The sequence below is a fragment of the Phyllostomus discolor genome, chromosome 1 (genome assembly GCF_004126475.2).
Source record: "Phyllostomus discolor isolate MPI-MPIP mPhyDis1 chromosome 1, mPhyDis1.pri.v3, whole genome shotgun sequence".
NCBI lineage: Eukaryota > Metazoa > Chordata > Mammalia > Chiroptera > Phyllostomidae > Phyllostomus > Phyllostomus discolor.
In genome coordinates this window covers 160,838,828-160,864,449 of record NC_040903.2, presented here as the reverse complement: position 1 = coordinate 160,864,449, position 25,622 = coordinate 160,838,828, and the positions used below count along the sequence as shown (strand labels likewise).

At 40.6% G+C, this 25,622-nt stretch overlaps 1 protein-coding gene across 4 annotated transcripts in view; it reads left to right on the top strand.

Moving 5' to 3' along the window:
- Window positions 1-25,622, top strand: part of FBN1 (fibrillin 1) — a 228,806-nt gene that overhangs the window by 40,033 nt on the left and 163,151 nt on the right. For all 4 annotated transcript variants that reach the window (XM_036033263.1, XM_036033266.1, XM_036033271.1 and 1 more), the window contains 2 exons: window positions 6,203-6,298; window positions 9,417-9,512. In XM_036033263.1, the coding sequence (XP_035889156.1) occupies window positions 6,203-6,298; window positions 9,417-9,512 (192 nt within the window). The remainder of the gene's footprint in view (window positions 1-6,202; window positions 6,299-9,416; window positions 9,513-25,622) is intronic.

Below are 25,622 nucleotides of genomic sequence, written 5' to 3'. Positions count from 1 at the left end.
GGTTCCAGTGCCAGGAAGATAAGTCCCCACAACTTCTGGCTGCAAAAACCAGTGGGGATTGAGTTACTGGAAGAAACTTCTGGAGCCCCAAAAAGTTCTTCTTAAAGAACCCATACATGGTCTTACCTATTCAGACTCACTCTCTCTGAGCTCCAGCATGGGGGTAGCAGCTTGAAGGTACCAGTGGCATACAGGAAGGAACTGAAGTGTCTGGCATCAAGGCAAGCAGAGGCCATTGTCTCTTTTATGAGTCCTCCCCCGACAGAGGCAGCAAGCTGGTGCCATATCTGAGACTCCATCAACCTGGCTAACACTATTTGACCCACCTTGGAGATCCCCAGAGAATCTGCCCCATCCAACCTATGGGCCCACCCAAGCTGCTTTTCCATATGAATGGCTGGTCTTGGCTCAAGCTTCACAACATCCTAAATCCTCTCAAACAAGCAACAGCTGGCCTCATTGAGCCCTAGGTTGGGCACTAGTGTCAGTTAGGTTCACGGTTTGGCTTTGCCTGGAAATCTCCAAGCCCAGCACAAGTAGCAGCCATCTCAGGTTGCTTTATAAATCAGCCAGTGTGGCCCCAGGAAAAACACAGGTGGGGGCTGAACTTGACCTGCAACACTGGAAATCCTAAGGTCAGTGTACCCAGTGGACAGCAACAGACTCCAAGACATATTATAATTAAAATGCCAAAGATTAATGATAAAGAGAGAATCTTCAAAGCCGCAAGAGAAGTTAATTACCTACAGGGGAGTTCCCATAACACTGTCAGCTGATTTCTCTAAAGAAATTTTGAGGGCTGGCAGGGATTGGCAAGAAATATTCAAAGTCATGAAAAGCAGGGATATACAGCCAAGATTGCTGTACTCAGCAAAGCTGTCATTTAGAATCGAAGGGCAGATAAATAGCTTCCCAGGCAAGAAAAAAGCTAAAGGAGTTCATCATCACCAAGCCATTGTTATATGAAATGTTAAAGTGACTTATTTAAGGAAAAGATCAAAACTATGAGCAATAAAATGGTAAAAAATATGTATCTATCAATAATTGAATCTAAAAAACAAACTAAGCAAGTAAGAACAACAGAGACAGAATCATGGATATAGAGAATGTTTTGATGGTTGCAAGATGGGAGAGGGTTGTAGGGGAATGGGTGAGGAGGTAAGGGGATTAAGACATACAAATAGGTAGCCACAGAACAGCCATGGGGATGTAAAGTACAGTATAGGAAATGGAGTAGCCAAGGAACTTACACGCATGACCCATGGACATGAACAATGGTGGGGTGATTGCCTGAAGGAGTGGGGGTTGCTGGGGGGAGGGTGGCAAAGGGGGAAAATCAGGATAACTATAATAACATAAGCAATAAAATATAATTAAAAACAAAGAATTAATCTGTGCTGGGCTTTAATGTAAAGAAAGTTTCCACAATGGAATACTCCTCAGCCATAAAAAAGAAGAAAATTTTACCCTTTTCAACAGTAGCTGAAACTACTTTACCTGGAGAACATTATGCTAAGGTAATAAGCCAGTCAGGCAAAGACAAATACTATGTGATTTCACTCATATGTGGCATCTAATGAACAAACTGAACTTAGAAGGAAAATGAGGATAGACTCATAGATAGAGAGCAGGATGACAGCTGGGGAGGGGGGAAGTAAGGGGGTGGAGGGATTGAGCAAAAACGAAAAAGGACTCATGGACATGGACAATAGTGTGGTGATTGTTGGGGGTAGGAGGGTATTAAGGCGACTAAATAATAATGGGAACATACATTAAAAGTTAATAAAAAATTTAAAAAGCAAAAAAACCCCAACAAAAGTAAAAAGTATAGTTTGGAAATGTGGAAAAAAAAGAAGAAAGTTTCCTCTCCTCTTCCTGAAGTCTGTCAAATAGAAAGTGTTTTGGTCAGTACTTGTTGAATGACTGCAAGACTGACAGACATCTGGAACAAACAAAATTCACTTGGGATCCTACATGGATACAGGTTAATGGCAACATTTCCTGGTAGTTCTGGGATGTTGAGCCTTACTTGAAACCCTTTGAGGGGAAGTCCTCACTGGAGCCTCAGACACTTCCTGTGGGAGTGTAGGCCTGCATGCTGACACTTGGACTTCTCCAGCATTTTCAGTTTCTGTAAAATCTCTACACAGACTGAGTTTAGGAACACATTCTGACTTAATGTAGAGCATCCAATAAAGTTACAACATCTTTATGGGTTTAAGTAGAGTTCTTATTTTTCAATTGGCCTTTTTAGAGACATTGAACTTGTCTCCAATTGTCAGACATCTGGAATTCTTGTTGACATCCAAGTTAAAATATGCATCCATGACAGAACTCAATCAAAAAGAAAACCAATTTGTGTATACATGCTCTCTAAACTCCGAACTGTTCCTGCTGTGCAGTGAAGTCTTGAGTACTTGCTCTCCCCTAAAGATCTAAGACTCAAAGAATTCAGTGTTTTTGGTGAACATGTTTATAGCAAAGCAGGTGTGATTAAGATCCTATTATCTGTTGATGAGCTTGCTCCCCTGGGCCAGGAACCCCTGATTCATTAGCCTTTTTAAACCACTGGACTAGCATGCCTTATTTTTCATAAGTCTGACCAAGTGATATTATGTTTTAAAGGAAAAAGAATGTTTTATGCTGGAAAAGGTTCACTTGAAAGGCAGGGCAGAAAATATATAAAAACAAATTAGAGACATTTTTATTGTACTTATTACATTTAAATATAAACTTGCCATTCTTCCTGGAAAGAATAATTCATTCTATTTTTTAATTTGAACAAATAATGTAAAGTCACTATTGAAACTACTGTTAGCTTTTTTATCTCAAAGTAGCTAAATGGCGTTGTTGCTCATGTGGGAATGGAAATTAGCTTTTGGCATGGGCCGCTTTAATTGAAATCAGTTTGTGGGTTGAGTTCCAATGCTGCTTGACAGATGACATCATTTCCTGTGCTTTTCCCAGTCCTCTCTGTTTTGCTAAGATAGGATGGAGCTAAGTTTAACTTCAAATTTTAAAGCAACTATACACCTTTTCCTGACCTACTTAGAATACTATCCAAATTTTTCACCAAATCATTTCTTTTGTATACTTGAAGATAATTTTTTAGTTAAAAAGCATTTTGGCTGAGATGTTTTAATAGAATCACAGGAGCCTCAAACTAATAGTTTGTTTTCATCAGTTTCCTGGGTTTCTTGACTTCTGTAACAATTCTCCAACAAAGGAATTATTTCTGCATTCATACATGGAGAAATGAAGCTAAAAATATATTTAATAGCAACCCACTTGGGGCTGTGTAAGTGCTTAGGATACAAAGGGCACATTCTCAGTCTCAATTTTTGAGCATATCTCTTGATATCATTATCAGGTAGTGTGATTTACATAAATAGATGTTAATTTAGTAAAGTTTTATAGAGCATCTACAAATAGGCAAGGGCTAGACTATCTGAGCACTTGTTGAGGATATAGTTAATAATCTTGATGCTTCCCACTCGCAAGAAGCTTTTAGACAAATGGGCTGAGGATGGGAGAAATAACTTTAAAAAATAGGTTTGGATATATAATATACATTTCCAAAGAGATGTATAAAGTACTCTGGAGTCAGAGGAAAGAGGGCTCACATCTAGAGGGAGGTGAGAACAGAAATCAGAAAAGATCAATGGGAAAAAGACATTTGCAATGGGTCTAGGAGATAAGTAGGATTTCAGTATTTGGTGAGAACTGTGTCTGTTTTATGTTGGGAGTTGAGAGTTAAAAGAAACAAAGAAACAGGTTAAAGAGGAGAGTCCACAAAGAGACCAGCAAAAACAAAGTGCCTGGCATTTTGTATGGCACATAGTAGGCACTCAGAAATATTGGTTGAGTGAATGAATAACTGATGAAATAGATCAGGGGCTGAGTCATACGACATATCAGGTGTTTGCAAAGGAGCTCTTAAAGGCCCATGGGATCCCCTGCGGGGGGGCTTTGAATGCTGAGAGATGGAGGTCGTTCTTCATACAGGAGGGATAGTGAGCCTTTGATGGTGTTTCAATGTGTGTGTGACATGTTCTTGCAACGGTGCATCACTTTCTACTTGACTTAACTCTTTGGTGCTCTGGGAGGGTCTAATCAGTATTGAGTTCTGGCACCTTCCTTTTCCTGTTGTCATGCTGAGGTTTGTGTAGCTCCTTGTGGAAATGTCCCTTTCTCCTGACATCAGCAGCCACAGCAGGCACTGTGCTGAGCATCCTAACAAGAGGTGCCAAAAAAGGTGGCTGCTGGAGGAGTCTGCTGTCTGCTCCTGGGAGGAGACTTGGGCTCTGTGCTCTGGGAAGACTGAGCAGAGGAGCAAACATAAGGAGCTGAGTTTTGGTTTTGCACAGAAGAAGAGATTCTCTCCTTGTGAAAAATTGTGGAGCCTTTTTTCTCTAGGAATTTATGGCCACAGCTTGGAGGACAGGGCAGCATAAGCCAAACCTTCCATGCCTGGTCCTGGCTTCCCTGTAGAGGGATGTATCAATGAGTATTAATGATGAGTTCAATCAAGCCTTCAGTCTTCTCCAAGGGGGGTTAGTTACTGTTTCTGCAGGACTAAGGAACAGCCTACAATTTTGAAAGTGTTCTTATGCCTGAATTACTGACATAGATGCAGCCTAAACAATAGAGAAGCAAGAGCCCATGCCTTGCTGTCACTCTCATAAGTAGGTGTCTTTTACTCAAGCTTCTTCTAGGGTCTCCTTATTTCAGGTCTACCTATCTGCCTGTGGTCTTTCAGTCCTGGGTCCTAAAGCCCCCCTTCTGTAGGTGACAATGTGATAAAGAATGAATTTCAAGCACTGCAGGTCTTACTTGGTTTAAGGTTGCGATTGAAACAAGCAGCTCTCTCTGAGCCAAGTCCAGCCATCTCCACTATTAGGCAGTCTTTTACTAAATGATGTTGTAGGTCTTTTCCCTTCTTTTTTGCTGCCACCAAAATGTCTTTTAACAAAGATCCTTGGAATTTGCCACTCTGACTGTTCTCTTGGGCACCTACCTGGGATTCTAAATCTTTTAAAAGAAAAATTATTATCATGGTAATCTTGGCTCATATGGTTACTCAAAAACACTACTTTCTGGGTATAAATTACAGAAATGCTATTGAGTGATAAATTCTGCTAATCAGGGAAGTCATTGAACATGATTAGAGTAAATATCAAAGAAAAAATTGCATGCACTGTGGGGGGGCTCTGTCCGCAGAGCCCCCATCCACCACAGATTAGAACAAGTCTACCAAGACCTGATCTGCTTAGGGAGGAAAGGTGGCCGATCTCTCACAGGAGAAGGACCAAGAGCCTTTTCCTCAATGGCTTTTATTGGGTTCATTTACACAGGAATTCAGGTAAAGCTCATTACTCATTGCTGGGAAGTAAAGATCAAATAACAAGGAACTCTGAGGGCCTATTTTGAGTCAGGGTCAGATAGCTAAAGAGCTGTAAAAAACTTGAAGAAACAAACTTACTTCTTCTTTGGACCCTTATCATTCAATTGAGAGCATTCTAAACAAAGAAGGTTCCACAGGATTTTACATATTCTTACTTAGGCCTGATCACCCAGGGAACCTGCCCTTTCCAGCACAGAGCTGCACCACCCTCTGTCATTGTTTCAGGCTTAGGTGGAGCAAGAAAAGTAAGGCAGCCAAGAGATGAGGAGATTTTCTTGCAGACAATGAGGACTCAGGCTATGTCAAAGTGAGGGGCGAGGGTCTATCACCAGCTTTTGCTGTAGTCCCCAAAGTCCTTCCTTGGGGGCCTCCCACGTGATCGTGCCTGTCTTAGGTTGTTCCCCTCTTGGGGAATCTTACCCATCATTGGCTAACTGACCAAGCATTGGGGGCCAGTTATGGATGAAGTAGCAGAAGCAGAGCTCCTGCCAGGGAGATAAGCTTGTCACCTTGGTGGTTTACCGTTCCAAGGTCATTCCCTCAGCCTTAGCCTTGGCAGGGGTTACAGCTTCTGATACCAGGCAGGTCGTTCCCAACAATGCACTGTAAATTATTTTATACACACAAAACATAACATGTTCAGCATTTCAATTAAGTCACTTCTGAATAAATATATGAATCTTGATAAATCATTTTATTTTCTCTTTAAATTGCTACAAATCAACCCATGTGTACTGTTGCAATCTATGTACTTAAATTGCACAATTAATTATTCTTTTTTTCTTTTTCCTTTTCAAGTCCAACACTGTAATATTCGCTGTATGAATGGAGGTAGCTGCAGTGATGATCACTGTATATGCCAGAAAGGATACATAGGGACTCACTGTGGACAACGTAAGTAAACCATAGTTATAAGTATTCTAGATGTTGGTCTATGTAGACAAATATATAGACAGATGTGTAGACCAAAAGAATGCAGAGATAAGCACTGATGAATTTTATTTGATTACCTGGGACCTGATATTTTCACAGATGTCCAGAGACTCTTACAGGTAAACAGGTCACTTAGTCAACACACTTCGCACTGGATTTCTGACAGGAATATTGGGAATGGGCTGTTGGATTCATTTTTCATTGGTTTATCTTCACCACCCCACGTAGCTCATCTTTTTGATTTACAGTCACCACTGAGGGTGCAGAATTGTTCATTCCATCTATATACCTTCCACTTGATCACTGAACATCTCCACCTGCATTTTCAAGAATCATCTCAAATAAAGTATTTCAAAAATCAGTCTCGTCTTCTTCTCAAACGTGTCCTTTCTCTTCATTAATGGTATCTGCACCTCTCTAGTTTTCCAGTCTTGATTCCACTACTGTAGCAGGTATGATATGTATGGTGTTCAGTTAGTTGGTTTATTCATAAGTACTGTTCACTGAGTGTTTGTTCTCTATTAGTCCCTGTGCTTTACAGAAGCCCCAAATTTCTTCTTAAAAGCTTTTTTTAAAAAAATTACACCAAGATAAATATATATACCCTGCAGAAAATTTGGAAAAGTTAAAAAATATAAAAAATGAAATTATCCATAACTCCATCATTTCAGATATTACCTTCTAGTCTTTTAATGCATATTTGGTACATGAGATCTTATCCTTTGCATGCTGTTTCATACTAGTTTTTCCCTCAGCATTTTATTAGAAGTATGTTCCATGTTATTAAGCATTTTAAAATACATTTTAGTGGTCACATAATACTCCATTATATGGATGTTTTACTGTTATCTAATGAATTCTTAATGATGAGCATTTATTCACGTTGTTTCCAGTTTTTACCATTGTGTATATGTATAGTTGGTATGAGTAATAATGCTATTAAAAATAAACCAAAAATAACGCCCTCGTGACCCCCACACACTGCAGTGACTGAGCACTGTGCAGCTCACTGGCGTGGCCTGGAGAGGAGAAGAGGCAGGACGGCCTACCCAGTGCTCGAGACCGACTGGGCCTCAAGGGTCAGTTAAGGGTACACTTGTCAGATGATGGAAGATGGGCCTTCTGCACAGATGGCCAGCAGGGGCCAGAGTACTGGAACATGACATAGCATGGATATTGAATGTGGCAGGTGGTTGGTGTTGCTAGAGCTTCAGGGCAAAAGGAAGCGATGTGAAGAGAGGTCAGGTCAGAATGGAAGTCGTGGGCCAGGTTTTGAGGGTCTTTAGGCATACCATATTTTTGTCCAAAGTGGAGCCAGGGAAGGGGAGTGAGATAACAACCACCAACAGCCAGAGCAACAGCATTCATCTATGGAGTTATTTACTCTATGTTTCTGCTATGCTGAACACATTTTAAAACTCTTCACATGTATTAACTCATTTCCAATAACAACAGCCCTTTGAGTTCCAGGCCTTTATTACTTTCTAACGGATGAGGAAACTGGGGCACTGGGACTTTAGTAACTTGTCTAAAGCTCCACAGGAAGTAACTGGCAAAGCTGGAATTTGAAACCCAGCAGTCTGACTTCACAGCCCGTGCATTCAATGCCATGAAACACTGCCTGCACATTTAACAAAGGTTTGCAATGAGAAAGATCACTGGGTCTGGAGTATGGAGGGGAAGAAGCAGGAAGAAGGAAGATTATTGTCAAGACCATGGCTAGAAAGAAGGTTGGCTGGGAATGGTTTCAAAGGCATTTTTGGAAAAAGGATCAGAAGGAGCTGCTATCCATCTCCTCTGCTCCCTTTGGTGTCCCCGACAGAGTTTAGCCCAAAGCCTAACACACAACAGGTATTGCAACTGGAGGCTGTTGGCCAACAAGCTCCTTAGAGTGGATTCTCTTGGAGGGAGATCTGAGTGGCTCAACTGCATGACTGCCACATGGGTATAACAAAATGCATGGGGCTGTATGAAGGAGGAATGAACTTAAATGGAGGTATTAGGGAAGCCTCATGGATGAGTGAGATTTGATCTGGGCTTTGAAGAGCAGGTGGGACTGGCACATTTGGTGGGGAAGAACGTACCATCTATGGAAACGATGCCTAGGGGAGGCCATGCATGAAAGCGTTGCAGGAAATTGTAGAGAGAGAGAGAGAGAGAGAGAGAGAGAGCTGTTCAGGGCATGGGCTTTCAGTTCCTACTTTAATGCATCTTTTGACATGTAAAATGTCTCTCTCTCAAGCATCTCTGGACTTATTTCACCAATAGTTTCCATAGATTCTTTTATAACCCTCATTGGGTCTCCAGGATGGTGTGTAAATTTCTGATTGTCAGTATTACTGGTTTGTCATTTGCAGTTAGTTGTGTGACTTGACTGTGCCACCTTTCTGCAGGGTAACAGCAGAGGGGCCAAAGTTTCCCTTCTGGAAATTAAACGTAAATCTTAAACAAAAGAGTCAGCTTGCTAACATACAGTTTCCATTCAGTTATGTCTTTCTTAAAAGATTAAAGATTTTTTCCAACTACAGTTGACATACATAGTTGTTGTATTAGTTTCAAATACAACAACAATTACACATTTGTAGGACTTACGGAGTGATTCCCCCAACAAGTCCAGGACCCATCCGACCCCACACCGAGTTATTACAGTGTGATCGACTGTATTCCCCGGGCTGCACTTCACATCCCTGTGACTGTTTTTGTAGTTTGCAATTCCCCCCGTTCAGCCATCCCCTCAGTTCCCCTCCCATCTGGCAGCCATCACAATGTTCCCTGTGAGTTCAGGGACGCCCTTTATAAACCACCACTTTAGATGCAGAGCTGAAAGTATTGCTCACATGCTTCCTGGATTGAAACTGTTAGTGTGAACACAGCTACAAACCCACCTATTCCAGGGGGTGTTACTTTAAGAGTTTTGGAGGGACTTCGGAGGAGCTGGGATGGTAGAGTAACTGTTGGAAACACATACCAGGGTGATTATTTAGGTTTTTTTATCGTCCTTTTAGGGGACTGTACGTATTATTTCATCAGCATCTCCTCACAGGGAAAGGTGTTCAGCTTCTCTCTCCTTGTTTTACAGCGGTCTGTGAAAGTGGCTGTCTCAACGGAGGCAGGTGTGTGGCTCCAAATCGATGTGCATGCACATATGGCTTTACTGGACCCCAGTGCGAAAGAGGTAAGTTTTACTAATGAATCAGTGCAGAGACCTTCTGGTGGCTGAAGCTGTTACTGGTTTAATCCCACACTGGGTTCATGCGGCTACTTCAGGACTTTTGCTGAACTTTGAGGGGCTTTCTGAATTGTCACTGGGAAGGTTCCCAGAATGACAAGACAGTGGCCTTAAATCTATGTGTGTTATTCAGTAATTCTTTCCAGTGGACTCTGGGACTCAGTAGTGAGCATGTGCATAAGTATCCGTTGGCATCAAGATCAAAGAAGGAGACTTTTCCATCAGGGTAGTGATTGAGCTCATTATTATCCTAGTAAATTACAGAAATGGCTCTAAACAAAACATCTGTATGGAAAGGGAAAACTTTAGAGTGCAGAAAAACATACCTAAAGATCTGTTAGGACCTATCGGGGGCCGTGGTGGCACACAAGCTCCACATTCAAAATTCATGGTGGAAATACAGAGTGGCCGCTGCTGCCACGTGTGTGGCTTGTCCACACTGGCTGCAGCCTCCCGAGGCGTGCAGTCACCCTCACTTTTGCATTTGAGAAGGTCGCACACATAATAATACACTTTAATTTGAATGTGGATTTTCTGTGTTCAAGTCTAATGCTTACTGCTGCTCCCAGTTAAAACGCATGTTCCACCTAGAAATGCAGCTACGACACCGAGATGTGCAGAGGTGTGCAGTGTGCTTGGGTGTCCACCCCACCCTCTGAGGTGGGCTTTTCTGCTCGTCTTGTCTCCACTTTCACAGCCATTTTCTTATCGTTCCTCATTTTATAGTGAACTCTTAGAAGGTTCATTTCACACAAAACTGCAAAAATACTCATGAAAAGTATTCATGGGAAAAATACTCATAAACCTCTTAAATGGCAGTCATCACTTTTATCCAATATTATATGAAGACCTTTTCATTCTAAGATGGGAAGTAAAGACTCAGTAGTAGATGTTGAATATATGTTATTTAGAAACAAAGAGCATAAGGTGGTATGTGAGAAATTATTCTGTTTCTAATTTTATAAGTTTGTTTAAATTCAGTTAATTGGTGATAAAGCAACAATACATATTTTAGCAAGTAACTCTAGGTCAATTGCTATGATCACTGGGTAAGTTACATTGTGTCTGCGTGGTACTGAGGCGTGATGGACGCACCATGGACTCTTGGCCTTTACGTTGCATTTGGAGTCCTTTCAACCACGTTGGAGTCCTCTCTTAAAACTGTTTCTCTTTACAGCTTGCACAGATGTATTTTTATTAACTTGGAGCTAATGGCATCCAGAGTAATAAGGACAAATATTTCCATTAGGTAGTATCAGTCTGTGGCCTCATTATTTACTCAATGAAGATGCTGTAGGATTTAAATGGTTGAGATTAAAATTGTTAATGTATAACTTGAGACATGATGTGTGAAAATAATTCTGAGGTAATACTAGGTTCAATTTGTTTTAGAAAAGTCACTAATAAGATGGAATTATAGGCCATTTTACATCTAAGAAAGTGATTAATAATTTGCTGCAAAGGGTATTGATACCCACAGTTCAGATATTGATGATAACACAATAAAAAATAAAGAAGGCATGGTATTTAAATCTTTCCACAGTTATTTCTTTGAAGACTTGATTTTTGACCAAAATTAAGAAATGATATGAATGGCTTAAGTTACTAAACCAGTTAAAACTGGTGTATTAACCAGTTTTAACCTTGAGGAGACTCAAGGGTTTATCCAACTTTTGGAGTGTCTTTAAATGCTTCCCTCCTGAAATTTGCACTGAGGTATAAGTATATGTTGGTCCCATAGAACCTTCACAGCATCTAAATAAAATTAATCCCTAAATGGCAGGTTTTCAGGTGTTTGCAGTAGCTGAGACTGGGGATCAGGAAGCAGGCTCTCTTTAATCTTTACCTTTTGCCTGTTCCACCCATGAGTACAGTCCCAGACCTTTGATGGCAGAGGGGATATGTAAGTACAGTTTTCTTCACCACATGGGTGAGGGGAGTCTTTTGAACTGTATTTCTATTTGTAGAATCTCCACTGTTTTCTGCTCTTGTGAGAGTCATTTGCTTACTCCTTTAAAGAATTAGAGACAATATATCCTTTTACCCAAATGTATGTTTGTGATTTCAAGAGTCATTTATAAAAATGTAGGACTGAGTCAGGACAAATACATCCAAAAGTGTAGGGAAGTGTTCAGTGTGACTTTGGGTGGTCAGTTAGCACACTGATTACCTTGTTTATTACCACGGCTAGTTTATTACGTTAACTCCCTAGGCTAGTTGCCATATATTTTAGTTGTCGTATATTTTAATTGAGATGTGACTTTTTATTTTTAAAAATGAAGTTTCGGAAGGCTTTCCTATTTCCTGGTGCTCCTTGTGCGTTCTTCCTTAGTGTTCTCTCCGCGCCCCTTTTATAGGACGTGCCACATGGTGCTGAAGCAGCAGGGGTGTTCGTGTGCTTCTGCCCCAGTGGAGAGTAAGCCCTCCCACAGCATCTGTGGTTTCATTGTTTTAACTCCCACACTGAGCTTAACGCCTGATGCATAATAGCACCTACCCAATATGGGTCGAACTGGACTTATTTTAAAGTACCAGAAAATCTGGAGATAGGATGATCGCATATGAACGAGAATCTCCTGGGGGTAGTTGCCGCTTGCTCACTTGTGCCAGTCCTGGATATTTTTTATTCGTTTTACTTTGAGGATGGCTTACAGTCTTGATGTCTACTTGAATTCGGCCCCATCTTTCACAACTATGATATTTTAGGGCCACAAGACTGTCATTTTTTAGTTGGCAAGGATGCAGAAAAGAAGGTGTGTTTTGACCCAAACCAAACAGCAATGGACAAACAACAAACCAGCAACTTCCTGCCATGACATAACACACAAGGAGAGCAACACTTAAAATGTCAGTTACAAGTACTTCTCAGAATAAGCAGCTTTGTTTTTGGGAAATCTTCGATATACCTGCGACTATCTCAAAGAGCTGATACGAATGTGGGATACCCTTTGGGGATGATACTGCCAGGATCTGGCTCACTTTAAGCCAATAAATGAATCTTAATCTACAAACATAGTGGTTTGGTTTGTGATGGAGACAAATAGTGAATCCGAGCTTGAATTATGAGTTATAATTCATTATAATTTTCATTCAACAAATACAATTAGGTTATGAAATAAATTTGTCTTATTTGCAGCTTTTAGCCAGTAAAATAAATAGGCTTAAAAATTTTCTTGGCTAATCAGTCTCATTGGGCAGGTGACAATAGCATTATTTCCTATCTCGCTACCCTCAGAAGAAGACAAGCAAAGGCTTGTGACTTGTTTGGCTTGCGGTGTTTACTTTTTACAAAGTGAATGTGTATACCTTTAGTTACATTTTTCAGTTCACCACAGCCTCCACCACTCCCTATCATGATACATCCTGCCTATTTAATGAATTTAGCTTGCTTGTTAGCCCTTGCGAGCACTTGACTTTCCCACTGCCTGCCATATTCTCTATTGAAGATTGAATCTCTCGTGTTTTCTTTTGTACCCTCAGTTTCTTCCATTGCTATTCCTCTTGTAGTTATTTTCTATACATTTACACTTATGGTTTTCCTGATTGCTCCCTCCTTTCCCCACTACCCGCAGACCATTTTTATCTTCTTTCTGCGTGGGCCTTGCGTAACCAGTAAGACTGTTCATTGCATAAACTCAGTGGTGCATTAGGTTAGCATTTGTTATTAGTATTCAAACCAGTTCAGTGTCTGTTTTGGTAATGACAACACAAGCTAGTTGTATATTACCATAGTTACTATCAACAAGACTATGTGGAATCACACTTTCTCTTGCTGTCTTGCTTCAGAATGCAGAGCATTTAAAATCTTGTTAAATTCTCTTAAACACAGTGCATCATGTGCATGGATGAGACTTCTCAAGGTAATGAAAAAAGGGATAATGAGGGAGATAGACCTGAACTTGGAGATGGGGAGGGATAATGATGAATAAGCATGGGGAAGAAGGGAATAAAAAAAGGACATTGAGAAAACACAAAGAGAACCAAGAGAAACAGGAGAGCACTGAGCTAAAGAAACTAAAGGCAAGAAGGAGTTCAAGAAATAGCTTGGCAATTGTTCGACTCTTCAAAGGGTCAGAAAGAATACAAATCTCAAAGAGGCCCTTTGTCGTAATAACAGGTGGTGTGTACTGGATACTTGGGCTGTGCCAGGCAGTGTGCTGAACTCTCCACTTTGGTGATTTGCAGCAGCTTTATGAGGAAAGTCCTATAATGCGTCACACTTTATAGAGGTGTAAACAGGGGCAGAGGGAGGTCAGATAGCTTGTTCAAGGTCAGACAGCTTATAAGTGGTGCAACCAAAAGCTGGACCCTGCCAGTTTGGCTCATAAGCCTGTACATGGAATCACTGTGCTATACTTGCATTTCACTGGGAAGGGGTCACTAGTCACTGCAGAGAGTTTTCTGGAGAAGAGTGGAAGAAACCTAGAACTATGAGTTTTAAAATGGAAGTAACAGATTTATAAAAAGCCCCCCAAGAAATTTGGCTAGGTACAGTAAATCTCTGGTAGAGTTGAGCTAAGTTGCTTTTAAATTATTTTAAAAGCCAAGGGAAGGGAATCTTGATTATTGCTTGGGTGCATCTAATGCAGGCTTTTGGGATATTTTTCTGTTTGATTGAGTTCAGTATTTTAAAGATTAACAATCCACTCATGGGAAGAGCATGATTCCTGTCTGTCCATAGTGCATGTAAATGGAATCTAAAGGCCTGAACTAACGTTCTTAAATGTAGACATACGACATGAATATTGTCACTTAGTGCAGTTACCATGGAAGGTTATGTAGTTGTCTACCATATTACAACTGTTCGAACCCTATTTGGAACCACATTTCTGGGATTACCTTTGCAGAGTCAGCAATACATTCACATGAGTATGTGACCTTTTTAATTCTCTTTCTGGGAGGCATTTGTGTTTTTAGAAACAACCTAAAATAGTGCCAGTTCTACTGACTGTGGTGGATAGTCAAACACCTCAGTTGTTTGGGGTCAAACACTGATTTAGATTAGAAAGCAGTGAAAAGAATTGTCTTGCATGACTCTCACAGCACATGGAATTGGATTAACGTTTTCATGTCAAACTTTATGTGAACCAGACGATGAAGCTTTTTGGAAGCATAAATGCTAATAACAAAAAGTTTTCTCTCGTGACTCCATCTGGAGATCTTCACATGTGCCATCTGAATGTAAGCGTGGACACAGATTCTTCTAAATTCCAATTCATTTGTCCAGTGTTAAATTTCCACCCAAGTCTAAACTGTGAAGACAATATTTGGATTTTTGCCAAATCAAGAAAGTCTGTTGGCTATTTTTCTAGCCATTAGTTGATAAAATATAGGGGAAAGCATTGTGGAACTGATAGCTTTAAGAAAAAGAACAATGGGGCAAACGTGTGGTAGAATAAAAATGAAAGTATTGTGATAATTCTCACTCTTCAGAGAAGCAGAACAGTGGAAGGGGACCTAAGTTTTCTTCTTCACATTAGCCTCCTTTATGGAATTCTGGTGTTAATGGAGCTGGACAAGGTTTATTTATTTATTTATATGTTTATTCTCATATGCAGAGTTGATTTTTAAAAACTGTAAAAAAACCATAACTTAGATTCTCTGATGATAAAAAATGATGATTTTGCAGAGATCTTTTAAAATGTTTTATTGAACAATTTTCAAAAAACAGTTCTTTAACTATTGGTAGGCATTTATTTTGTAAGTCCGGGAAAGCTTCATTGTGTCTATTGAATGGGGAAGACTAACATATAATGATCCAAATACATAATAACCAGGTAATGCATTTCAGATCCATTTACCTCATAAAAAGAAAGTAGAAACGTGACCTTCTCACAGAGCACTGTACAGAATGCCTCATGGAATCAGGAGATGATTTTCTCACAGCTCCCCCCCAACCCCCGCAGAAGGCATTAATGAAATGTAGATTTCTCTCTTTCTTTCTCTGAAAGTAAGTTTTACAGAGCTACATTTCTGACACTAATTTTACATTTTAGGTGGCTATTACTTAAGTCCCCAGAGTAAATGCCACAGGCCAACTCCGGTTCTCAGTGTGCCTTTGGAGGGCAGAGCTCTGTGAACTGGGCAATTTTTTCTCTTGAAGGTAACAAGCTGTAAACTGTTGTTACTAAAGTATGTGGAGGCCCTCTGTGAGCCTCACTTTTTGTATTTAGTTAAATGGAAACTTAATACCAATGTGCAGATATCAGAGACAGAATGCCCTTAAATGTTACCATGCATCTAAATTGCAACATTTGGCAGTTGGTGGATCATTGAATAAACTTGATTTTCCTAGAATAGTTCCAGGAAATACATCTGTTGACCCAGACATTCAGTTTTTGTGGTTGAGTAACTGTGCACATAGGGAACATATGCTACCAAGCCTCTGGAGGCTGCACGTGCCTGGTATCAATATGCAGGACTGGTGGGATGCTGTTGTAAAGCAGTTCCATTTTTGTCTCCCACTCTCTGTCCCTCTTAGCCCACTCAGTAGGCAGTTATTCCTCTGCTGGTAGATAAAATTTTTTGGTTGCTTTTGGAATTTCTCCCTTGTGGGATAATGTGAGCAAAGATGCCTAAGTTCTCATCGGTGGTTCACGGTTTCTTTCGTCCAGTGGTAAAAGGTCTAAGCCCACACCACATCAGCTTTCCCTTGCAGTGCCACACAACTAGTTGGCAGAAAACACGTGCATTTTTTTGTCACACTATATTGCTGGAATACAAACCAGCTTGGACAGTAGCAGCCTCTCCCTTGTACCATGTCTGAGCATCTGGCCAGCCAGTTTCCACCATTAGACAGTCCCCAGGGGTGTCCAAACTGCAGTGGATACATATCACATAGTCTGAGCAGTCTCCTGGGAAACCCCAACCCCTGGCCTGCATGGCTCATTGTCATAGTGCGGTCTTCCCCCAGTGTCTCAGAGAGAGCGAGTGATAGCTCAGCTCTTGCCCAAGTGACCCTGTTTCCATCTCTTCCTACCTCAGACACTTTAATACTCTCAGTATGCATGAGGTTTTAAGAGCTCTGTGATCACATTGTCATCACCTCCTTTGCAATTTCTGATCATAACATCACAGATTTAGAATGTGGTATCTGTTTTCTTGGTGCATCCATGGAAGTTTCTATTTTAATATCCTCTTTTATTATAAAAGAATTTAATATAGCTATTAAACTTGATTAAAGATTTAGGATCATGGTTTCAACTTGAAAGACAATTTGTTTTCAATTTTATTTTTTTTTAGCGCTATGAACTTAAAAAAATGAAACTAGTTTTTATAAATTAGTAGCCATGTTTAATATTTGGATCATTTTTTTTCTGGACCACTTTTTAGTCTTGGGTGCTCAAAACACTGGAGCAGCCTTGACCAACAGAAATGTAATGTGAGCCACATAAATAATTTTAACGTATCTGGTCGCCATGTGAAAACATAAAGAGAAACAGGTAAAATTGATTTGAACAATATATTTTATTTAATCCAATCTATCCAAGTTTTATTTTGATTGCTCCTCTGTGCTGAGAATTATTAATGAGATACTTTGCATTCTTTCTTCCATACTAAGTTTCTGAACCCCAGTGCATGTGTTACTCCACACCTCAGTTTGCACCAGCTGATAGCCGTGTAGGGCTTTGTGGCACAGCCCTAGAACTTGGCTTCTAGTGAGATCAACATGTCCCCTGAGGTCTCAGTGAAGTCTCCAATTTTCCTTTTCCCTGCTGCTTCTCAACTTTTTAAAAAAAGATTTTATTTATTTTTAGAGACGGAAGGGAGGGAGAAAGAGAGAGAGAGAGAGAGAAACATCAATGTGCGGTTGCTGGGGGTCATGGCCTGCAACCCAGGCATGTACCCTGACTGGGAATCAAACCTGCGACACTGGTTCACAGCCCGAGCTCAATCCACTGAGCTACGCCAGACAGGGCTGCTTTTCAACTTTTAAGAAAGCAACATTTTAGAGAATCAGAACCTGTATTGATATTTAAAAATAAACCAATAAAAAAAAACTAGAGACCTCAGAATTAGAGTCTAATTTCTCAGGATATCGAAATGGAATTCTGTTCAAACATAAGTGATAAGCAAAATCTTTTGCAGTCATGTTATTTAGATATAACAATGATAGCAAATATTCATAAAGGATTGGTGCTGAGCTAGGCAGTGTGGTGGAACCAAGAAGAATTAATTATATGGTTTTTGTCATCAGTGTCTTCAAATAATTTTTTGGAAAGATAGAAGTGCACATAGGAAATAATAAAATAACTAAACATGGTGGAGATTTAACTGGACAGGGTGCAGGAGGGAAAGTACAGGTGAAGGGAAAAGAGAGTGTGAAGGTACAGAGGCTGGAACTGCCTGGGGAAAAGGGAGCCACAGGCACCCTCAGGAGGCCCTTGCCCTGCCAGCTTTCTCCGTGTCCGAACCTCCCATGGGCAGGAGGGGAAGCATGGTGGCACCGTGCTTGTTTCAAAAACCGAAGGGCATATTTCAAACTTCTCTGTGGTGTCCTTCTATTCTACTGAACTGTGCTTCAACACAGTACCTGTAAGATCAGAATGTGGGGATTTAAAGAGTTCTCTTTTGTGTATATAAATTAGTGGGTGAACTGGTCTATTTCTGAAATTGCTTTGGCTTAATCCTGGATAGCAGCCTGGAGACCCTTCTCAATTTTACATGCTCAGTTGAGAGTCCTTGAGAACATGCAGTGTTTACGTTCCCCAGTAGTTATGGCCTCTAGAGAGTCTGCTGTTTGGGTTTATGAATGTATACTGAGCAAATATGTGAGACTTTGTGGCTCAGATGATGTACTTTTTGGAGAACATTAGACCTATGGGGATTCCATGAAATGAAGTTTCCGTGGTCAATAGCATTTTGGAAACTCTATACCATGTCCTGTTCTTGGAGAGGCACTAGCACATCAGCTCTTGGGAGCCGTACAGGAAGGTAACTGTTTTCACTTAGTTTAACCCAGCACTTTCAAATCAATTAATTGTATCACTCCCCCTACCCCACCCCCCCACCCACACACACCTTTCTCCTTCAACTCCTTTAACATCCTTATCCTAAAGATCTGGATTCTGATTTTGACAGTTACTTTAAAAGTCATTTGTCATTGCTATGACAACCTCTGTATTCTAGATAGGTATTTTAATTCTCATCTATAGATGAATATTTGTCCAAATGTCTAGAGGATTTGAAGGAAGATCTTCATCATAGGGTAACTCACTTTTTGTGTTCCTAAGAGGATGCATTTGACCATAAATTAGGACAATAGGAAACACCCATTCTCTGGGGTTCCGTTCTTTAATACTCTCAAGTGTCACCAAGGCAAGCTGAATTATCTCATTAAATAGCGATACATTCTTAATTCTGAATGGTTTAGTGTAGTTGGCATGTATGCTGTCTATTCTCACCAGCCCTTGGGCGTACTACTTATGAGAACTGGGAGTATCAGATATTCTTGGAGCTAGAGTTCCCTTTTCTAGATTGGTTATTTTTCTTTCAAGGTCAAGCTGAAGGCTTATTCCTTCCTCAATCCTTTCACGAAAGCCCATCAATTTCCATGTAACTTCGCTGACATCACCACCTCTGGCTGCCTGGACCCCATCCACATTTCTATTTGACAGTCAATGCATACATTAAACATTTGGTCTTTGTCGTTTACTTTATGGATTACATCAGCTATTTCAGTACTGTTGTTCCCCTAATGAATTCTTGTTCTTCTTGCATTGTATTACATTTTAAAATAACTGGGTGATCCAGTCCTTGTCTTTGGGGATGATGGTTTTTAATGATATTTACTAAGAGGTAAGGAATGAGTATATTCACCTTTTTAAGTGTACATTCAGTGATTCTTGTGTTGAAATACTTACATTGTAATAAAATGGTATAGAATCAATCTGCTTTCATGGCTTTTGGGAAGCCTTATAAACAAGTTATAATATTTTAAGTTTCCTTAAAAATATTTTCTTCATCAAATGAAATACTAATGACCTATTAATTTAAAAACACAAGTATATGTAGTTATGTACACGTGAACATGTACACAAATATGAATAGATCCAAATATATATGATATATGTTTTTTCAGTATTTCTTCTACAAAGTAAATTTGGCCTGTGAGACCCCATGATGGGAATTATGAATGTGGTTAATCTGGGTTTAGTTTGGGGACCAATAAAACATTGATTCTATCTAAGTCTTCCTGCCAGGCTGTGGCGCTTCCAGTAGACCAGAAAACTAAAGCTGCATCTCATACTTCTTCCTGTGTCATGAGTACCAAGCCTGATGCTGTGGAGAGAGTAGTTGTTTCTTAAACCTCTGTCAGTTTACTGAATTTAACTGTGGGATCTGGAGGTCGATGAGAGATAGTATTTAAACGTTAAATATATTTGTACAACATTTTTTTTCAAAAGGTACTCTTGAACAACAGTACCTGCACATATGCCTGCATTTCATAAGGAAACCTGAGTCTAGATATTGATATTTGAAACGTGTGGGAAGTGAATTCTGTGGGGCACGAGAAAAGAAATGCTCTCCAGCTTTCCTTCCGTATTCCCCCAGCAGCAGTCCCTTCTCTCTGAACTGTTTCGGAAGAGCTTTATAAGTAGACAGAACACTGGGATATTTATTTCCTCAGGTAGTGAAGGATGTTCTAATGGTGCAATTCATGAAATGGGCCCATTTCTCTCTGTGGAGAGGTTCTCTCCCTGGAGAACCTTTATCTTCTTGCAGCCTTCCCCTCGAAGACGTTGCCGACCTTCAGCTGATGTAGGACACTCAGCCAGGCCAAAGGGGAAGGCTTTCAGGTTTGGGGACAAACTTTCCCCAAATTGAAAAAAAATTTTAAAGAGCTATGCATTAGCTCTTAGGGATCATTTCTTCCCTAAAGTCCCAGTGAAAAAGCTCATATTTTATTAGGGATTTCAGTGATATATTCTTTAAATTATAAACTAGTGAACCTTCATAGACAAAGGCAAAGCCATAGCCCTCCAGACGTAAACTTTGATTTATTCTCTGTATAATGATTTGAAAGTGTCGCTTGAAGAGTTGGGGATATTTTGGAACTTTCTTCCTGTACTAGGGGAACAATGAGAAGCAGAGGTGTAGATACATTCAATGACATGAACTCGCTTTGCAAAGCAAGACGTAGAAAGTTGAATTACCCTCTTTGAGGAAAACGACCCTTAAACACCATAGAAAAGTCTCTAATTTTTAAAAAATAGCACGATTTGGAATGAGATAAAACTGTTTCTTTTCAGACCTTATTTAGGCTTAATTTCTTTCTGCAGTGTTGTTCCACACTGCCAAGCCGAACAGCTATCAGAAAACCAAACAAAAGGCAATGATTCCGAGAAGCCCGAGAAGCCGTTGCTGCCTTCCACTGAGCAGCCCTGAAGCGTGCGCAGGGCCCCCTGTTCCCATGACTCCTAGGTTGTTATTCTTTATTTCCTATGAATGAGAGGAAATGGTAGGGAAATTGTTTTCAAGACTAAATTTTATAGCAAAGGAGTCCTTCTCCCAACTTGTCAGTATTATATGACAACAATTTTAATGGTTTAACTCAAATGCCTAATTAAGAGACACATTAAAAAATTACCTGACAATTCCCAGGAAACTGGTGAAGAAGCCAGACTCTGAAGAGAGTCCTGGTGTTTGTCGGCAGTGGGGCAGTGACTGTGCGGGGCTCGGCCAGCTTCCTTCTCTGTGCGGTGGGACGGCCCTGTCTGTCCAGTGAGGCTGCTGCAGAGATTGGACAATATAATACACAAAGCGCCCAGTACAGGACCTAGCACACACATAGTGCATATTTGATAAGTATCTGCTATTAACATTCTCACTCTCATGAAAGTGAGAGTAATCTTGGTAGAAAGTGTTGTTTCATAAATGGTATTTCAGCTGCTGCCAGCGTTAGAGCTAAACCAGAGGCTTCATTATGGCTTTGTTTCCCACTGAAAGGTCTTGCTATTTTACTAGAATAGCACAGATTTTGTTTCTCCCATTCAAGTTAAGCCCAACATTTTTATTTGGATATCATATCCACCACATGCTTTTCTTTCTTTTAAAACATATTTTATTTAATTATTTTTAAAGAGAGAAGAAGGGAAGGAGAAAGAGAGGGAGAGAAACATCAATGTGTGGTTTCCTCTTGCTCACCTCCAACTAGGGGCCTGACCTGGCCCGCAACCCAGGCATGTGCCCTGACTGGGAATCAAACCAGCAACCCTTTGGTTCTCAGGCTGGTGCTCAATCCACTGAACCATACCAGCCAGGGCAACCACATGCTTTCTTTAATGCACACCCAATTATTGCACTTGTTAGAAAGGCTAAAACTGCAAAGGTGCAAATTGTAATAAAGGAAGGAGAAAGTGAAGGATTGAGTGACAGCCATTTCCATAAAACGTAGTGATGACTGTAGCCCAGGGAAACATTTGTTGTCACAGCAACTCCCTGGAGGAGATGACTGAAAGGCTTACCCATGCAGCCCCAGGTACAGACACAGGAGGGGAAGCAAACTTGTCCCTTCAGAAAAGGCCTGCCGTGAAGTGTAAAAGGTACTCAGCTATTTTAGAAGCGTGGCATTCTAAAATCAACAAGAGATCATAGAAACTTAACCATCAGCAAAATAGAATGAACACCTCTATAAAGTATATATTCAGCTTTGTAGATTAGTGTGAGAGCTGTGTCTATAAATATGGCATAAGGCAGTTTAGGGATATGTGGAGTGGTGCTTCTACACATAAAATCCACATGTCGTGGATTGAGCGCGGGCTGGGAACCAAAGTGTCCCAGGTTCGATTCCCAGCCAGGGTACATTCCTGGGTTGCAGGCCATAACCCCCAGCAACCGCACATTGATGTTTCTCCCCCTCCCCCCCCCTCCCTAAAAATAAAATAAATAAATAAAATCTTTAAAAAAAATCCACATGTCATTCTTTTTTATGTATCTATGTATCCATCTGTACATAAATTTATCTTTTCTTTTTTACATTTTATTTTTCAATTACAGTTTACATTCTACATTGCTTTGTATTAGTTTCAGGTGTACCATGTAGTGATTAGACAATGGTGTACTTTACAATGCATTTCCCCCAGTATTTCAGGTGCCCAGCTGGTGCCGTACAGAGTTGTTACATTAGTGACTGTCTTCCCTCTGCTGTGCTTTGCATCCCTGTGGCTGCTCTGTGACTACAATTTGTACTTCCTACTCCTTCGCCTTTTCCACACAGTCCCACAACCCCCGTCCTCTCCGGCAGCCATCAGTCTGTTTTCTGTGTCTAAGAGTCTGATTCAATTTTGTTTGTTCATTAATTTTGTTCTTTAAATTCTGCATATGAGTGAAGTCACATGGCCATTCTTGAGGCAACTTTTGTAAAAAAGTGCTCGTCCCAGAGGACTAAAGCTAGAAAAGCCTAAATGATGGGGTTATTTTAAACCCATAAATTTCAAACCTCACTCATTAGAGTTCATTTTATTAAATGTATCCATAAAAAGGATATACTAAGCTGAAAGAATGTTCTTTTTAAAAATATATTTTATTTTTTATTGTTGTTCAATTACAGTCATCCCCATTTCCCCCTCATTAGTCCCCCGTGAAATGACATTGTTCTAAGAAGATGAGAAGAGATGCAAGTCTATCCATGTGCATCTGTTATGTCCCAGGCACTGTGCACGTGAAACACACCCCCACCTTCTGGAGTTACATTCTAGTGAGGGAAGCAGAGAGTGAACAGGTCAACTCAGAAACACCTTTGTGCCAATGTGGTGCTGAAGGAAGTGAAGGAATGTGGAAGGTGTGAGGGCAGAGAATATGGGCACACATGGGCCTGTGTACAGGGAGGCTCTCTGGAGGATGAGATGTCACCAGCTGTGTGAATAGTGAGAGGAAGTTTTCTGAGTAGAAGGAAGACTGTGGGTAAAGGTTCTAGGATGATGCCAGTATTTGGGGAACTGAAAGAAAGCCTGCTGGTGTGGACAGAGTTCACGCAGTGAAGGAGAGCAATGGAACCTGAGGCTCAAGAAGCAAGCCGTCAGGACTGCACAGCACAGTTGGACAAGCACAGTGGTGCCAGGATGCCACTGTGGGGAGGAAGAAGCGCACTGCAGATTTTTTTACGGAGCCTTAGGAGCCTGATGGCTCATGTTGTCTGCGAGAATCTGCCATAAAGAGCCCCCCAGTACTGGCTCAATGAAGGTAAAAGAGTTCTTCCCGTAGATTTCCAATGCCCTTCAAAACCAGAGGGATCTTGTGAGTTTTCTGTAACTAAACACTGCTTTCTCTGTAATCCTTGTGTTTCTATAAAGAATCAGAACCCTAGCTTTCCTCCAGGAAAGTGACTAAACTGGAACTTAGAAACCCTTAAAATACATAAAACAAGTACACCATAAAAATGGTTTGCTCAGGCATTAAGCATTTTGAGATAATGCATGCTTTCGAGTGGACGCATGCAGACTTGTCCCCAAGGAATGCCTTTGGATGTCATAATAGCCATTCTGGTATCAATAAATCATTTACTATTTGGATAAGTCATGGCTACCACGTCCATCACTAGACACATTTGTAATGGTTTTTATGAACAATAACAACAACCACCTAGCAACATAGTGTTTGGTCATGTCATTTTTATAGTCACACGTAGTTTTGTGAGCTTTGGTAGGATAAATTCTTACCGTCTCTAATATATCTTGAAAATTAAACAGCCAATATCGTTGGAGGCCCACTGTGCACGATACGTGGAATCATGCTGCACGGTGTGAGAGATACCTGAGAGTGATACTCAGTGTTTGGGGCTGTTTTTTTTTCTGCCCCATGAGGGGTGAGACTGACCTGTCTTGGTTTCATTTTGTCTGCAATGTTGGGGACACAGAGTAGCTCAGTAAGTATGTGTTGGCCAGATAAGTGAATAAATAAACAGTTTTTAGGCTCACTTTATTTCTTAAATTTCTTGTAAGTCAAATAAGAAATGAATGATCTTCCATCTCTACTTTCAATGGATAGCTTTCCCCTTGATCTTCTAAAACACGCATAGTTTCAAACACAGCCAAATGAATGCTGTGCAGTGCTGATACCTCTGAGAAGCCCAAGCTTCGTGATCCCTTCCACCTGTGCAGTGCTTTGTAGACATACACACTGTCTCTGTTGGTCCTTGGAGTAGTCTCAAGAGAATATATTTTGTAGTTAAGGAAACTGAATGTGAAGGGACCCTCTATGTTTCTTCTAAGACAGGTGTCTACGAGTGAGGTCTGTGCCTCTTAACTCAGCCTAGACTATGGTGCACCATATCCTCCAACAGATATTTGCCTGGCTTTTAGAGCCACAGTCAGCTCTGGCATTATTTTTTAGCTGTTATTACTTATCCTTTCATTTTAGTTCAGATTTTGTTCTTTCCTCCTCTCCATCTCACACACCCCTTTGATTCTCTTTTGGGCTGCTAATATTTGGCTATTGCCATTCTCTGTGTCTCTTAGTCTCTAGATCAAGTTTTGGAATTCTGAATTTTAAGTGACTGAGCCAATCTTTTTGATTGAATTTGTTGGGGAGCTTGTCTTTAATTGTAAGTAGATATTGTATGGCGAGGAACACTTTTGCCCAGGCTGTGTTGAGTGTGCTGATGGATGTGGGAACCTGGCTGACCCTGAGCTGTGAGTAGAATAGGAAGACAGTGGGGTCCTGACAGAGCCTGAGAACATGGAGGCACCAAGCGTCTGGATGTGTGAATGAATGTTCTGTTGCTGTGTCGCTCTGCCTAGGATGCCCTCCTGGTGTAATTTCTGTAAGTGTGAATTAGGTCAGGGTATTGGAGTGCCTGTTTAGGGAAGGGCTGAGAATTGGTTTTCTTTTGTGATCAGTTTGTTTTACTGACGTACATGTCAGGAGATGTGCAGTTTCACTCAGAAAGATGCCTGGGAGTTCATGGTAGGAGAGTTGTCTTTTCTAGAGCATGAGGTCCTCGAGAATAGGAACTTTGGCCTGTTTGTCTCAGTGCCTAGGATTATACCTGGCACACATTAGATGCTCAGTAAGTATTTGTTGAGTGAAAGAATTGTTCTAGCAATGGTTCCAGGC